Genomic DNA, 18,049 nt, shown 5'->3' with positions numbered 1-18,049 from the left:
AGATACCACTGCATTTTCAAGCATTACAGCAAAGCCAGTATGTTCAGAGCCAAGTGACACCCAGCTCATATTGCACTCCAGCTCCCAAGGAAATGGTGTTTCTACCCTCCCCAAACTTAAGCTGCTCCTCACTCCTCCAGCCAGCCCTCCTTTTTCTGAGCCCATTCTTTCCCTGCTGAGCTGTCTGCTCCTTGCTCCCTTTCCCACCCCTGTTCTCCCTCTAACTGCCCCTCTATACATGTCTGGGCTGCTGCCTAAGACTTCTTAGCTGCCTGGTTAGTCACTGACCAATCACCACTACACTGCTTTGGATTTGGGATCCCACTAGTAAAACTAACTGGCATGTTTGTACTGGTCATCCCCCCAAAAAAGCATCCTATGTAACAAAAAAGCACGGTTTAAGGGTTGAGGATCACAAACCCTCAAGATACCCAAGAAAAGTCCTCAAATGTAAGTCGCCTAGTCTAACAGTAGAGGTAAGTTCAAAGATGAAATGTGATTTGTTCAAGGCTGTGCAGCTAATCAGAGGCAGAAACTAGAACTGTTTCTCCTTCCACTACACCACAAAAAAACCGAGATTAATAATGATTAAGAAGTTTGTAAGTCAATCAAAATAAAATGCCTAGTACATAGGAAAAGTCTTTGGGATTTCTCCACAGACTTTTAGACAGAACAAAGGCAATCTTTACAATGAGAAATGCTGCCCAGTTCAACAGATGCCACCAAGTACCCAGGATCCTTACTCAGTTCTTAAACTGTGACTACGGAGAATATGTCACTATTTGAGAATAAGAGGTCCCACCTGATCCACTCTTTTCAAGTCTTCAGTCACAAGGTTGCAACTTACTCTCATCATTTAACAGGATAAATTAATCAAGTTGAAGTAGGATTAAGGAGGTACATTGAAGATAAAAACAAAAGGCAACAAACATTTTTACAAGCAGATCATCCCAGTTACCTTAAAAGTTTTGGATTAATTTTCAGAGCAGTGACAGAACCATATAATTTCAGTGAAAATCAAGATAGTTATACCATTAAAAAAAGATCAATTCAGAAATACCAAGTCAGGCAAGCATGCCAAATTCAGAATATAAAAAAATGCAGGGCCTGGTTGCCCACATACATTCCTCAGGTTAAGGTAGATTTAAAGATGCCCAACAGAACCCAATGAATCAGAAGCTAAAAGGGACACTTCAGTGATCAGCAGATGCATTCTCTCATGTAACAAATGGAGGGAAAGTGAGCACACATTAACTGGTGAAGCTCACAAGGCTAGAATAGGGGTGTACAGATATCTAATTCCCGGTGCTATTTGCAACTACATATATTTAAAATACAGGGAGATAAATACCCAGAACACATTAAGCCTACTGATTTAAACAGAACATTTCAAGACTGATACACAGAAAGGGAAGGAAGCTGTTAACCCAGCACAGCAGCACACCTCACATATTTATGTCTCAGAGATGAAATGGAAAGAAATGATCAATCAAAACCTTTAACGCTCAGTTTTCACAAACACAATCAAGTCTATCAAATTTCTGGATTTACAGCAAAATGTGCCCCCTAAAAAAAGTGTACATTCTTCAGTTTCTCCTATGCTTTTTTTTTTGCCTATCTTTCAAAACTGAGCACTGGGTATTTTTAACATAAGCCATGTCATATGTACAGTTTAACTATGTTTCAGGAATAAACAAAATCCATGATATTTTAGTAACTCATAGTGTATTTATAGAATGAAAAGTTCTCTATGAAAATACACTTTTCACTGGGAAAAATAAATAAAATAGACAAATGGATCTACACAAAGTAAACATTAACTTTGGTAGATTTCAGTGTAGTTCACAACAAGCATATTTGCCTTTATTCCCCCAGAGCTGCTCAACTACCAAGAATTTTTAAAATATTTTTAACTGAGATTTTATTATGTTGACATTTGTTTCTCATTCCACATCATCTTCAGCCAAGCTGTGAGTACTTACGATTCTCTGACTAATTGTTGGGAGCTTAGTCAGAAGCATCTGGAACACTGGTGGTGGAAGAGTTTGCTGTAAGACCTGCAGAAACTGCTGTGGCTGTCCACACACAGCAATTGCATTTGTCAGATGGTCTACACCCTTCTCATATTCACCTTGAGCTAGTAACTCTTCACCAAGCTGTATTTCTTCAAAGAAGAACTTCTTAACAGCTTCAGCATCTTTAAGGTCAGGTAGCTTGGAAAGCCCAGCTCTCTCCTTGGCAAGCTTCTGTTTCTTTCTTTGTTCTCGAAACCTGTTCTTGAACTTGGGGTCACTTTGTCTTTTGTGGTCGAAGTAGATGCAGTACCCAATAAAAAGGGCCCTGCATGCACTGGCGGTGATGGCGCTGTTCCGACCCACCATCTTCTCTACAACACTAAGCGTGGACAGTGGCGGCAGGGACCACGAAGGAGCGGTAGGCCATGAACCCTCAGGCGCAGCTCACACCCAACGTCCATGGGCCAGGAACCTAGTTAGCTCTTCTTGTTGAATTGATCCCTTTACCAATGTGTAATGGCCTTCTTTGTCTCTTTTGATCTTTGTTGGTTTAAAGTCTGTTTTATCAGAGACTAGGATTGCCACCCCCGCTTTTTTTTGCTTTCCATTTGCTTGGTAGATCTTCCTCCATCCCTTTATTTTGAGCCTATGTGTGTCTCTGCACATGAGATGGGTCTCCTGAATACAGCACACCAATGCATCTTGACTCTTTATCCAATTTGCCAGTCTGTGTCTTTTAATTGGTGTGTATAGCCCATTTAAAGTTCATATGGAACCAAAACAAAGAGCCTGCATAGCCAAGACATTCCTAAGCAAAAAGAACAAAGCTGGAGGCATCGTGCTACCTGACTTCAAACTATACTACAAGGCTACAGTAACCAAAACTGCCAATCGAACAGAACAGAAGCCTCAGAAATAACTTCACAGATCTACAACCATCTGATCTTTGACAAACCTGACAAAAACAAGAAATGGAGAAAGAATTCCCTATTTAATAAATGGTGCTAGGAAAACTGGCTACCCCTATGTAGAAAGCTGAAACTGGATCCCTTCCTTACACCTTATACAAAAATTAACTCAAGATGGATTAAACATTTAAATGTTAAGACCTAAAGCCATAAAAACCCTAGAAGAAAACCCAGGAAATACCATTCAGGACATAGGCATGGGCAAGGACTTCATGACTAAAACACAAAAATGGCAACAAAAGCCAAAATCGACAAATGGGATCTAATTAAACTGAAAAGCTTCTGCACAGAAAAAGAAACTACCATCAGAGTGAACAGGCAACCTACAGAATAGGAGAAAATTTTTGCAGCCTACCCATCTGACACAGGGCTAATATCCAGAATCTACAAAGAACTCAAACAAATTTACAAGAAAAAACAAACAACCCTATCAAAAAGTGGGCAAAGGATATGAACAGACACTTCTCAAAAGAAGACATTTATGCAGCCAACAGACATATGAAAAAATGTTCATCATCACTGGCCATCAGAGAAATGCAAATCAAAACCACAATGAGATACCATCTAACACCAGTTAGAATGGTGATTATTAAAAAGTCAGGAAACAATAGATGCTGGAGAGGATGTGGAAAAATAGGAATGCTTTTACACTATTGGTGGGAGTGTAAATTAGAAGACAGTGTGACAATTCCTTAAGGATCTGTAACTAGAAATACCATTTGACCCAGTGATCCCATTACTGGGTATATACCCAAAGATTAATAAATCATGCTACTATAAAGAAACATGCACATGTATGTTTATTGTGGCACTATTCCCAATAGCAAGGTCTTGGAACCAACACACATGTCCATCAATGATAGACTGGATTAAGAAATTGTGGCACATATACGCCATGGAATACTATGCAGCCATAAAAAAGGATGAGTTCATGTCTTTTGCAGAGACATGGATGCAGGTGGAAATCATCATTCTCAGCAAACTATCACAAGGACAGAAAACAAAACACCGCATGTTCTCACTTATAGGTGAGGGTTGAACAATGAGAACACATGGACACAGGGCAGGGAACATCACACCTTGGGGCCTGTCAGGGGGTGGGGGCCTGGGGGAGGGATAGCATTAGGAGAAATACCTAATGTAAATGGCAATTTGATGGGTCCAGCAAACCAACATGGCACATGTATACCTATGTAAAAAACCTGCATGTTCTGCACATGTACCATAGAACTTAAATTTTTTAAAAAAGTAAAGATGAAAAAGAGCCCCAGATTAGTCAGTGAAAAAAAAGATAACGTGTTGTATAATTTTATTTATGAGAAATACCCACAAAGGCAAAACTATAAGACAAAAAGTGAATTAGTGGTACCTATAGCATAAGTAAGAAGTGCAACAGTAATTATTCAAGAAAGATAATATTGAGATGATGAAAGTGTTCTAAAACTGATTCATGGTTTTAATTGTACAACTTGGTAAATTTAATTTAGTCTCAGTTTTATTCATTTCTGCTCTCATCTTTGTTATTTTTTTCCTACAAATTTTGAGTTTGGTTTGTTCTTGCTTTTCTAGTTCTTTCAGATGCATTATCAGGCTATCTCCTAGTATTGCTTTTATTGTATTCCATAGGTTTTGGTGTGCTGCATTTCCATTGTCATGTGTATCAAGAAATTTTAAAATTTTCTTCTTAATTTCTTTATTGACCTATTGGTCATTCAGGAGCATGTTGTTTAATTTCCATATATTTGTATAGTTTCCAAAGCTCCACTTGTTATTGATTTCTAGTTTTATTTCCTTGTGATCAGAAAAATATACTTGCTATGATTTGGACTTTTAAAAAATTTGATGCGACTGGTTTTGTGGCCTAACATATGGTACATCCTGGAGGTTGTTTCATGTGCGGTTAAAAAGAATGTGAATTCTGCAGCTATTGGATGTAATATTCTGTAAGTATCTATTACATTAATTTGGTCTATAGTGCAGATTAAGTCCAATGTTTGTTGATTATCCATCTGGGTGATAGGTCCATTATTGAAACTGAGGTGTTGAAGTGTCCTGCTATTATCATATTGCAATATATCTCTCCCTTTAGATATATTAATATTTGCTTATATGTTTGGGTGCTACAATATTTGTCACATATATGTTTACAATTGTTATATCCTCTTGCTGAATTGACCTCTTTATCATTATATAAGATAATGAACTTCTTTTTCTGTTTTTGCAGTTTTTGACTTAAAATCTGTTTTATCTGATATAAATATAGCTATTCTTGCTCTTTTATGGTTTATATTTGCATAAAATATCTCTTTCTATCCCTTCATTTTAAGTCTATGTTTGTCTTTATAGATTAAAATGAGTTTCTTGCAGGCAGCATACCATTGAGTCTGGATTGTTATCCATTCAGAAACTATGTTTTTTATTTGAAAAAATTTAAATTTCAATGTTTAATGTTATTATTGATAAGTAAAGACTTACTATTGTCATTGCTTGTCTGGAGTTGGGAGAGAGGTGATGCAGGCACTCCCTTGGTTGCCACAGCTTGTGTCATGCTGGGTCACATCCCAAGTCTACAGCCTCTAAGACCAGTTGCAGAACCACATTTAGGCTTGCCCAAGGATCTCAGTCACTAGTTACCTGGTTGCCACTGAAATTCATTTGAGGCCCAAGGCCACTGTAGTTAGCCAGTCATAAAGTGAGCCAGGACTTTAATTCCTCCCACTAGGGCAGTAGATTCATCTCTGGCCCAGGACTGGTCTAAATGCTCTCTCCAGGAGAACCTGTGGAAATTTGTCTGGTGTTGTGTTCCACCGTGACACTATGAGATAGGGCAGCACTGATTTCCAATGCAAAGTCCCTCACTCACTTTGCTCTCCCTCCCTAGAGTGTACAGATTCTCTCTCTGGGCTGCACTGCCTGGGATTGGGATGGGGGTGTAAGCAACACAAGACTGTTCTTCTTTCCCTCTTCAATGTATCTTTTCTTTTTATTATGCTAAAACCAGAAACTCTGATATCTCATTTGATTTTTTACTTCTTATGAAGGTATTTTATGCATGGAAAGTTGTTCAGTTTAATGTTCCCATGGGAGGAATGATTGCTGGAGACTTCTCTTTAGCCATCTTGCTCTGTCTCCAATAGGTAAATATAATTTTAAAAATCATTCACGCACTTGAAAAGGGTGCATTACATGATACACAAAATAAGCCCAAGTAGAATTATTTTAAAAACAAATAAAACTGACATGAACTTCATTGTACAAGCCTTTTTGTGTATTTACGTAAGTAGTTCGTTGCTGAATCCTAGGGGAGGCATGTGTTTAGATTTAGTAGATAATGCCAAACAATTTTTAAAGTTTTTATACCAGTTTACACTCCTGTTAGTAATATCTAAGAGTCCAAATTGCTCTACATCTTTGCCAAAATTTGGAATTGTTAGACATTTTAATTTTAGCCATTGATAATTTTCTTTATGTTAATCATTTATTTGTTTTGCATCTATATATGTGTTTTGTGTATATATATTTCACCCATTTTGCTTAGGTCTCATTTTACTTATGATATTATTTACATTTTTGCTTGTTGGTTTTGGATTTTTAAAATTTATTTACTCATTTGTTAAAAATGTATTGAACATCTATTTTTTACCAAGCATATACTGATAGGACCTTTTTATTTTTTTGAGACAGGTCTCACTGTCACTCAGGCTGGAGTGCAGTGGCACAATCATGCCTCACTGCAGTCTTGGCATACTGGTCTCAAACAATCTTCCTACCTAAGTCTCCCCAGTAGCTGGGACCACAGGTGTGTACCAACATGCCTGGCTATTTTTTATTTTTGATTTTTTTGTATAGATGGGGGTCTCACTGTGTTTCCCAGGCTGACTTCAAACTCCTGGGCTCAAGTGACCCTCTCACATTGGCCCCCCATAGTGCTGGAATCATGGGTGTGAGCCACTGCATCTGGCCCATTTCTTTTTTAAAAAAAATTTTGTTGATTCATAATAATTGTAAATATCTATGGGATACATGTAATATTTTGATACATGCACAAAATGTGTATTGGTCAAATCAGGGTAATTAGGACATCCATCACCTGATAAATAATAAGTATTTATCATTTCTTTGTGTTGGGAACATTCAAAATCTTCTTTTATAGCAATATTGAAATATACAATAAATTATTATGAACTATAGTCACCCTACTGTGCTGTTGAACACTAGAACTAATTCCTTCTATCTAACTGTATTTTGGTACCCATTAACTAACATTTCCATCCACTCTACCCTTCCCACCTGATAATCACTATTCTACTCACTACATGCATGAGATGAATTTTTTAGTTCCCACATATTAGTGAGAACATGTGATATTCATCTTACTGGGCCTGGCTTATTTCACTTAACATAACGTTCTGCAGTTCCATCCATGTTGTTGCAAATGACAGAATTTCATTCCTTTTATAGCTGAATAATATTCCTTTGTGTGTATATGTCATATTTTCTTTATCTTTTCTTTTATTGATGGACATAGGTTGATTCCATATCTTGGGGTCTTGTTAATAGTGCTGCAATACACATGAGAATGCAGAGATCTTTTCAATATACAGATTTTCTTTCTTTTGGACATGTAACCAGCAGTAGGATTGCTGGACCATATGGTAGTTCTATTTTAAGCTTTTTGAGAAATGTTCATACTGTTTTCCATAGTGGCTGTACTAATTTACATTCCCTTCAACAGTGTATATGAGTTTCCTTTTCTTTGCATCTTTACCAGCATTTGTTATTTATTTTTTGATAATAGTTATTTTAACTGAGATGAGATTATATCTCATTGTGGTTTGGATTTGCATTTCCCTGATGGCTAGAAATATTGAGCATTTTTTTCATATACCCTGGCCATTCATTCATGTATCTTCTTTTGACAAATGTGTATTCATATTTTTTACTATTTTTTAATCAAATTACTTGAGTTTTTTTTTTCTATTGAGTTGTTTGAGTTTCTTATATATTCTATTTGTTAATCCCTTGTCAGATGGATATTTTGAAAATATTTTTCCCATTCCGTAAGTTGTCTCTTTACCCTATTGTTTGTTTTCTTTGCTGTGCAGAAGCTTTTTAGCTTAATGTGTTTCCGATTTGTCTACTTTTGCTTTTGTTGCCTGTGCTTTCGAGGGCTTAAAAAGAAATATTTGCTCAGACCAATGTCCTAAAGCATCTTCCCAGTTTTGTCTAGTAGTTTCATAGTTTCAGGTCTTACATTTAAGTCTTTAGTTCATTTTTATTTGATTTCTGTATATGGTGAGAGATAGGGGTCCAGTCTTATTCTTTCTCATACAAATATCCAGCTTTCCCAGCATCATTTATTGAAGAGTCTGTCCTTTCCCTAATGTATGTTTTTGGTGCCTTTGTTGCAAATGAGTTGGCTGTAAATGTGTGGGTTTATTTCTGGGTTCTGTATTCTGTTCCATTGGTTTGTTGCGTCTGTATTTATGACAGTACTATGCAGCTTTGTAGTACATTTTGTCATCAGGTAGTGTGATGTCTCCAGCTTTGTCCGTTTTGCTCAGGATCACTTTGGCTGTTTGGGATCTTTTGTAGTTTCAAAAAAGTTTTAGGATATTGTTTTCTGTTTCTGTGAAGAATGTCATTGGTATTTTGATAGAGATTGCATTGAATATGTAGATTTCTTTGGGTAGTATAAACATTTTAACAATATCGATTCTTCTAATCCATAAGCATAGGATATCTTTCCATTTTGGGGTTCTCTTCATCTCTTTCATTAGTGTTTTTATAGTTTTTATTGCATAGATCTTTCACTTCTTTGGTTAAATTTATTCCTAGATGTATTATTTTCTTGTAGCTATCGTAAATGGGATTGTTTTCTTGATTTTTTCAAATTGTCTGCTGCTGGTGTACAGAAATGCTACTAATTTATGCATGTTGATTTTGCTTCATGCAAACTTACTTGTTTGTTAGTTCTAACAGTTTTTTTGTGGAGTCTTTAGATTTTTCTAAATATAAGATCATATCTTCTTTCAACAAGGATATAAACTAGCAACTTCCTTTCCAATATGTACGTCCTTTATTTTTTTCTCTTGCAAAATTGCTCTGGGTAGGACTTCCAGTACTATATTGAATATGGTTTTTAAAATATTTTTCTCTACACTTTATATTATGATAAAATATACATAACATAATATTTACCATTTTACCTATTTTTAAGTCTACATTTCAGGAGCATTAAGTACAATTACACTGCTGTGAACCATCATCACCATATATCTCCAGAATATTTTCTTTTTCTAGAACTGAAACTCCATACACATTGAACAATAACTTCCTTTCCTCCCTACCCTAAGCCTCTGAAAACCATGTTTCTACTTTCTGTCTCTGTGAATTTGACTGCTCTAGATACCTAATTTAAGTAGAATCATACAATATTTGTTCTTTTGTATCTGGCATTTTCACTTAATGTTTTCAAGGTTCGACCTTGTTGTATGTGTCAAAATTGCATTCCTTTTAAAGGTTAAAAGCCATTTCATTATATATATAATATATTTAATATATTATACATATGTGTTATACATATTATATATAATGAAAAATGTGATATATATACATATATATTACATTTTATTTATCCATTCATCCACCAATGGGCATTTGGGCTGTTTCTAACTTTTGCTTATTGTGAATAATGCTGCTATGAACAGGGATATACAAGTACTTGTTTGAGACCCTGCTTTCAACTTTTTGGATATATACCCAGAAGTGGAATTGCTGAATTATGTGGTAATTCTATGTTTAATGTTTTAAGGAACTGACATAGTGTTTTCCATTATGGCTGTACCATTTTACAATTCTCAGCAATGCACAAAGGTTTCAATTTTCCATGTCTTCATCAACACTTATTTTCTGTGTGTGTGTGTGTGTGTGTGTGTGTGTGTGTGTGTGTTTTCTAAGGATAGCTACCCTAATGAATGTAGTATGTAACTGTGGTTTTGAGTTGCATTTCCCTAATTAGTGATGTTGAGCATTTTTGATGCCATTACTGGCCACTTGTTTCTCTTCTTTGTAGAAATCTTTATTCAAGTCCTTTGCCCATTTTTGAATTGGTGTGTTTGCCTTTTCTTGGTTATTGATTTGTAGAAGTACTTTATCTATTTTAGATATTAATCTCTTATTATCATATATATGATTTGCAAATATTTTCTCCAAAAAATTGCCTCTTAAAGCTGTCGATAGTATTTTTTGATGCACAAAAATTCTAATTTTCAAAAAGTCCAATTTATCTATGTTTACTTTTGTTGTCTATGCCTTTGCAGTCGTATCTTTTTTGTTTTATGTAACAAAACAGAGCATTTCCCTTGTGGTTTCTGTGAATGCCCGTATGACTCTGAGGACTCTTCATTCTTAAAAGCAGATGAAAATACTTTCTCTTTGTCCTTTCTAATAGATTAACTGCATAATATATTTAAATAACAATACATTTTATTTTAAATAATGTATCGCATTTTGGAGAGTGCGTAAAAATATTGGAATATACTAATAAGAGGGAAAAGGTCATAAAAAAGTTTATTCCAATTTTATTTTTCAAAACCTCCAGCCTAAACACAAACATATATATAAGCAAATTAGAAAGAAAAGGACCAAAATGTCCACATTGGTGCTCTATGGGTTGTGAGGCTTCTAGTGATTTCTGTGGTACTATAAAAATTATCTCATTTTCCAAATTTTCTAAAATGAGCATAAATAGTATTTATTATCAGAAAACTACAAGGAATATTGCAACGACAGAAATAGAAAAGAGAAGCTTAGAATGGATGGGACTCATAACTATGGAATCACCAGGCTGAGATATGAGTCTCAAAATTTAATTTTGTAAACACTGTAATGATATGTAGTACCCTGGAATAAAATAAGTAAAAAGAAAAATTTATCTATAAACTGACAGAATTTAGAAATAAATACAACAATATGTAAACAGTTTTAATATCTGTGATAGTAACAAATTATTCTTTAAATCTGGAAAATAGTAGTCACTTAAAATTTTAAAAAATTGTTCAATTAATAAATGATCCAAATTAGAAATACGAACAAAATAAACCTCACCAATGATTACTATAGAGAGGAAATTTTAATTACTGCAAAGCTTTCCATCCTATGAATACCTTATCAAATAGTTTAACCATTTCTTTAATGCTGAGATTTACATTATTTCCAATTAACTCAAAAGCATCAAGCAAATGTTATGATTTCTAAGAATAAATATAACTTTCCATTTTGGCTTTTGTATATATGTATATTTCTAACGGCTGTTAAAGCCAGCATTAAGAAGGAGAAGTAGAAAGTCAGTAATGGGACTGGGGTTATTTATAAGCCAGGCAACTGGTTAATTGTGGTTAATTGTCTGGTATGTTTACTTGTCACGTAGCTGTATACGCCATACTGCTTTTTCATCACAGGCCCTCATTCGCCCCCACTGCCATCGGACTTCCTCCTCCTCCCCTCACAGGAAATGTTTCGAGAATTTTTCAACCTAAAATCATATAGCTTGTGAAAAACACCGACAAACATAATATAGAATATTTAAATAACTGACACACCACCTAAAGACCATCAGTGCTAATTCCTGGTGTTTTTAATCTTTGAAGTGTTTGTTTATCAGCTCTTCCACCATCCACCTCTCCCCTCCCCAGGTCCCCGATCTAAAATCAAAGAGATTGATTGAGGATGGCTGGGTGCTTTGTCCTCTCTCATTGTTCGACATTTTAGTTACGTTGTCTCTGAGCTCTCTGGAAAGCATAAAAGTATAATATCGGTTAAAAGTTGGATGAATGAACTAATGAACGCAATGGGATTCCAGAAAACTCTGCGGGAGATGGGCTAGAGGACGAGGAGGAGGTGGATGAATCAGCCATATTAGAGAGCATGGGAAGGTGAGCAGAGTTGAACACTTGATAGATCTGATAATTTACTGGCTCTGGGTTTGTCAGTCACTACATTGCAGCAAATGAGATTAGAGCATAGTTGTGGGAGGGAAGGAGGTGACGCAGCAATCTATTTGCACCTAGAAATTTTAGGCAAGTGACAGCTGCGTAATCATACTGCGGCACCGTTTTTTTCTTGCAGCAGTAGCTGCTTGCGGAGGAGGTCTGCCCACTGCAGCTCTCTGCAGTCTCCGGCTCTCTCCTGCAGGATCGGTCAACGCAGCCGTCGCCGCCCTCTGCACCCAGCCCAGGCCGCCACTGCTTCAGTCCGGTTCTCAAAGCCTCAGCACCATCTTTTATCCCCGAGCAACCTGGATCGTCGTTCCCTCAGTCCGGACGCCACTGCTAGGTCCGACCACCGCCGCTTCTGATATTTCGGTGAGTCTTTTCCTGCGGAGGTTTGGTCTCCCGGTCTCTGTGGTAGCCACCTTAGGCGTGTACGGTCCTTTGAAAAATGGCCGAGTCAGAGAACCACAAGGAGCTGTCAGAATCCAGTCAAGAAGAGGCTGGTAATCAGATAATGGTGGAAGGGCCCAGGGAACATCTGGAGCGCGGTGAAGATGCCGCTGCTGGGCTTGGAGACGATGGGAAGTGCGGTGAAGAAGCCGCCGCTGGGCTCGGGGAAGAAGGGGAAAAAGGTGAAGATACTGCTGCTGGGTCCGGGGAAGATGGGAAAAAAGGTGGAGATACTAATGAGGACTCAGACGTAGACCGTCCAAAAGGACTTATCGGTTATGTTTTAGATACAGACTTTGTTGAAAGTCTACCCGTGAAAGTTAAGTACCGTGTGTTAGCCCTTAAAAAGCTTCAAACTAGAGCGGCCAATTTAGAATCCAAATTCCTGAGGGAATTTCATGACATTGAAAGAAAATTTGCTGAAATGTACCAACCCTTGCTGGAAAAAAGACGTCAGATCATCAATGCAATCTATGAACCTACAGAAGAGGAATGTGAATATAAATCAGACTGTGAGGACTATGATGATGAGGAAATGTGTGACGAAGAGATGTATGGTAATGAGGAGGGTATGGTACATGAGTATGTGGATGAGGACGATGGTTATGAGGACTATTATTATGATTATGCTGTTGAGGAGGAGGAGGAGGAGGAGGAGGAGGAGGAGGAGGACACTGAGGCTACTGGAGAAGAGAATAAAGAAGAGGAGGATCCTAAGGGAATTCCTGATTTTTGGCTGACTGTTTTAAAAAACGTTGATACACTCACTCCTTTGATTAAGAAATATGATGAGCCTATTCTGAAGCTCCTGACAGATATTAAAGTTAAGCTTTCAGATCCTGGCGAGCCCCTCAGTTTCACAATAGAATTTCACTTCAAACCCAATGAATATTTCAAAAATGAGTTGTTGACAAAGACCTATGTGCTGAAGTCAAAGCTAGCATATTATGATCCCCATCCCTATAGGGGAACTGCGATTGAGTATTCCACAGGCTGTGAGATAGATTGGAATGAAGGAAAGAATGTCACTTTGAAAACCATCAAGAAGAAACAGAAACATCGGATCTGGGGAACAATCCGAACTGTAACTGAAGATTTTCCCAAGGATTCATTTTTCAATTTTTTCTCTCCTCATGGAATCACGTCAAATGGAAGGGATGGAAATGATGATTTTTTACTTGGTCACAATTTACGTACTTACATAATTCCAAGATCAGTATTATTTTTCTCAGGTGATGCACTTGAATCTCAGCAGGAGGGGGTAGTTAGAGAAGTTAATGATGCAATTTATGACAAAATTATTTATGATAATTGGATGGCTGCAATTGAGGAAGTTAAAGCTTGTTGCAAAAACCTTGAGGCATTAGTAGAAGACATTGATCGTTAGAGCAGAGTATACATGGCCCTGAAATTAACTACCCTAGATATGGTTACTCAAGGTATAAGAAGTCTTGTGTTCTGTATTTTTCTTGTAGTGTCAGTTAAAACATATGTTTCAAAAATATAAGAAAAGTTCAAAAACTAATTAATTTGACCTTGCGTTTTAGTAGTAGAATGTTTTCAAGAAATGTACACTGTGGTAAATGATTTAAAACACTAGTATAGTGTTGTGTAGCTTAATCCTTCTGAAGTCTTTTTGTCATGTAGCTATCAATCTGTGGCTATGCAACTATCAGAAATTCTAAGTGAGATCAATATTGGTTTGGAAAAAAAATCTTGGGATGCAACCCAAGGGTTTTTGCTGTTGTTGTTTTTCTTTTCCTATTTTTGTTTACTTAGTCCTTTAGCTAGTGGATTTAATTTTGTTGTGCCTGCTTCATTTTGCAATAACAATGCAGTAGAATTTAAAACTTGGATGCTTAAGAGGCCTGCATATAGATAAGAATTTCAGGCAAAACTACACGTATTGTTAATAACAGCTTGTTCATAGGCTCTTGTATTTTATGTAACTGTGATAAATAATGAAACTTAGTTATATTGAGGTTATTATTTATCAGTGAAGTGTTAGTCATAGTATTTTCGAAAGTTTGCACATATTGTTCTGTGTAATTGTGTAAGCCATAATTACAGTGTTTAATTCTCTTTTCCTATTAAATCATTCACTGAAAGTGATCACTTTACCATTTTGAAAAGATATTTCATGTTCTTTCACTGCAAAATAAAATGAATAAAAATTTCAGAGTGTCTCATGTTTAAAAATTGATGTATTTCTTGTTATAAAAGTAATATGTTCATTGGGGGACATTTGGGCAATACTGAAAAAATTCATTAATTAAACACAAAATCCATATACCACCCACCTACCCCAAAATAAGCACTGTTAATGTTTTGATTTATTTTCTACAATTATATTTGTATATGTTTATACACACATGCAGATTTACTAAGACTATACTAAAATGTGCAAAGAAAGTATATCTTTCTTAGTGTTTATAATTGATCTGTTCAAAATCTCGAGTCTACCTTCACTACACAAGGTTGCAGGGAAACAAAACTCTCAATTCTAATCAATCCAGTAATCTCAGTGCTATTTAATAATTTAAGCACCCTTTAGAAATAACAGGTTCCTGTGTGTTCATTTGTATTTCATAGTTCTTACCTACCCTTCCACAATGTCATCTGGATATATATGGGATTACATTACTAATTGTGGCTGGGGTGGGAGTGCAGTGCCCTGATTCAGGAAAATGGGATGTGGTTGATCGGACCCTTGTCCCAGAGCTGACTTTGCCTTTCTTGCATGTGGAAACAGAGGCTGTGGTTCTCCCTTTGGCAGCCTCTGAAAAGGTCACATTCATACCTCTAGTACAAGAGAGAACTTCTTGGTCCCCTCCATGCCACGTGGGAACTGAGAGTGACTAGGAAATGCTAACTCTGTCTCGTTATTGCTGCTTATCCACTCTTCCATCCCAGGTGGTTGGATGGATGTGATCTTGCGCAAGTATAAAGCAAAAGTGAAGCAGAAGTTCTGTCTGTGACTTATTCTTCCGCTATTAAACATGCCTCCTTCAGATCTTGACCCAGACAGGTAAGTTTATAGCAGTGCCAACTTTCCATATTTCTGTTTCATACCTCTCTACAATCAACTGAGGAGGAAATTATGAGCTTTTTCTTTCCTTTTCCTGTCTGGACAGGACTCTCCTCTAATGTTAAATCTTTCTCCCAAAGATAGGGTAGATGTTCCCTGCTTTTCCCTGTGGTTGCAATAGTTGAAAGGATATGGGGAAACAGACAACTTACTGTTATAAAGAAATCTAAATCAGGAGATACTTTCAATGTATGCCTGGTAAGTATAGACTTATTTTAACACTTTTCAACACCATTAATCTTGACCTCTGTGAAATTATTGACTCTCCCCAGTCCCCTGTCACACACAGAGATTGGGCCCCTTTTAATTGTGTCTACTGTTGTTGTGCATTAAAAAGTCAGGGACATGGGTGTATCACTCCTGGTATTTCACAGAGGAGGCTCAGACATTTTGCAGTTTCTCCTATACCTTTCTCTTACCTTCATTAGATAGAATAGTAAAGATGCTTTTGGGTTTGCTCTGAGGGCAAGCCAGACCCCTTTGCTCTAACTCTCATGTCAGTGGCCTCCAGCCAAAGGCAAGGATATACCTATAGGTGAAGAAGTTGGGTTTATTCTTCACTGCAGTGCGAGAGAACATGCTTCAGGGAACCATGGAATGTATCACTAAGTGGGTGTTAGAAAAAACACTGGGTTGTAACATTTGGTGGTGGGTCCAAGGAAAAGAAGGTTTACTCTAGATCGGATGCTGACAGAAAATGCGGGCAATTTTATTAATGGTAGTTCAATAAATCTATAGGGAGGGGAGACTAGAACAAGGATAGCCTGGGCAGGGTTGAGGAGGTGTTGGCATGTCGTGGGTGGCACAGTGACCTTGTTTTTGTCTCTGTTTAGACAAAAATAAGTGGTCTTGCTTTGTCTCATTTTATCATAGTCCCAGAGTTACCCTATGGTTGGTATTCTATGAAATAGAATAGCCTGGCCTAGCTGTGAGTGCCAGGCTTGTTGTGGGAGGGAGGTTCATTCAATTGGTTTTAGACTAGTGTAAAGACACTTTAGGCTTTGAGGGTAGGCCACCAGCTTCAGTCCACATAGCATACAGTTCTGTACTAGGGTTAAGAACCTATGTGTGACAAAAAAATCAAGTTTTACCTTAGTTCTCTTCATATTTGTCTTAAAAAATTGATCATTATATGGTCCTGGAGGCGTCATAGAGGTGGCTGTTGGGCCTTTTTAGAATTTTGATATTCCTAGGGAATATACTGAAATACAAATACGCAATAAAATTCCATTTTGGGATACATGGTAACTTATAGTTCAGAATGACTAATCATTCTGAACTGCCTGGATTCAAATCTCAATTCTGCAACTTGTTAGTTGAGTGACTTTGTGCAAGTTACTTTATGTATCTCTGTTTTCATACCTGTCAAAATGTAATAACTGTGCATCTACCTCATAAAATTATTATGAAGAATTAATTAGTTTATGTGCTTAGAAATATGCTTGGCACATAAATGCTATATAGATATATATATTGTTATTTTTATAACTAAGTTTGTATCTATAAAATACTCAAAATGGGTATAGAGTAAAGGTACAGTAAATCCTTTTTTGGGGCAGGGGACAGGTCTCACTCTGTCACCCACATTGGAGTGCAGTGGTGTGATCATGGCTCACTACAGCCTCGACCTCCCAGGCCCAAGCAATCCTTGCACCTCAGCCTCCTGAGTAGCTGGGACCACAGGCACACACCATTTGGAAGTCTGATGTGTATAAATACATGTCTGTACATGTATACAAGAAGTGGTGCATATAAAGTGAATATTACTGGTTCTGACACTGAGCACTTTCATGTCACTACTAGTGTAGGTATATTTGGAAGAAAAAGTACATAATGTGTTAACTATCTAGTAGTAGTTCACTGCCTCTGTAATATAGAGATCCTGTTAATTTAAACCTTATACAAAAGATTCTGTACCCCAATTTGAATGTATCACTTGGCCATGAGAAAAAAGCTATCCTACCAGTTTTACTTGATTAGTGCTGAAATAAAAATTTCACAAAGCGACTTGACAAAAATGGTAAAGGTAACTGTACATTTCTATTAAATTTTATATTCCACACTTAACTTACTAGTAGGCTCTTTTTTTTTTTTAATGGAGTTTCACTATTGTTGCCCAAGCTGGAGTGCAAATGGCGTGATCTCGGCTCACTGCAACCTCCGCCTCCCAGGTTTAAGTGATTCTCCTGCCTCAACCTACTGAGTAGCTGGAATTACAAGCATGCACTGCCACCATGCCCCACTAATTTTTGTATTTTTAGTAGAGACGGGGTTTCACCATGTTGGCCAGGCCGGTCTTGAACTCCTGAACGCAGGTGATCTGCCCGCCTCGGCCTCCCAAAGTGCTGGGATTACAGGCATGAGCTATCATGCCCAGCCGGCTCTCTCACACACATACACACACACACACACACACACACACATGCACACACACACAGACACACGGGACAATATGATCCAGAGTGAGAGAAGTTCATAGAGAGATTCTCAACAGGTGGAATCAATATCAGTGGTGCTTTGTCACTTAATATTTCT

General features: G+C 37.1%; 1 protein-coding gene and 1 pseudogene across 1 annotated transcript; one reads left to right on the top strand and one right to left on the bottom strand.

Moving 5' to 3' along the window:
* Positions 1-1,906: 1,906 nt before the first annotated feature.
* Positions 1,907-2,381, bottom strand: LOC100606678 (annotated as a pseudogene).
* Positions 2,382-11,845: 9,464 nt separating this feature from the next.
* Positions 11,846-14,605, top strand: NAP1L2 (nucleosome assembly protein 1 like 2). Its single transcript, XM_030807352.1, has one exon. It carries the CDS (start codon positions 12,425-12,427, stop codon positions 13,811-13,813), a length of 1,389 nt encoding a protein of 462 aa, XP_030663212.1. The 5' UTR covers positions 11,846-12,424; the 3' UTR covers positions 13,814-14,605.
* Positions 14,606-18,049: the final 3,444 nt, after the last annotated feature.

The sequence above is a fragment of the Nomascus leucogenys genome, chromosome X (genome assembly GCF_006542625.1).
Source record: "Nomascus leucogenys isolate Asia chromosome X, Asia_NLE_v1, whole genome shotgun sequence".
Lineage (NCBI taxonomy): Eukaryota > Metazoa > Chordata > Mammalia > Primates > Hylobatidae > Nomascus > Nomascus leucogenys.
This window is presented reverse-complemented; position numbering and strand designations above follow the sequence as displayed.

Excerpts from the sequence above, each read along its gene's own strand:
- NAP1L2 (XM_030807352.1), top strand. The coding sequence starts at position 12,425 with ATGGCCGAGTCAGAGAACCACAAGGAGCTGTCAGAATCCAGTCAAGAA.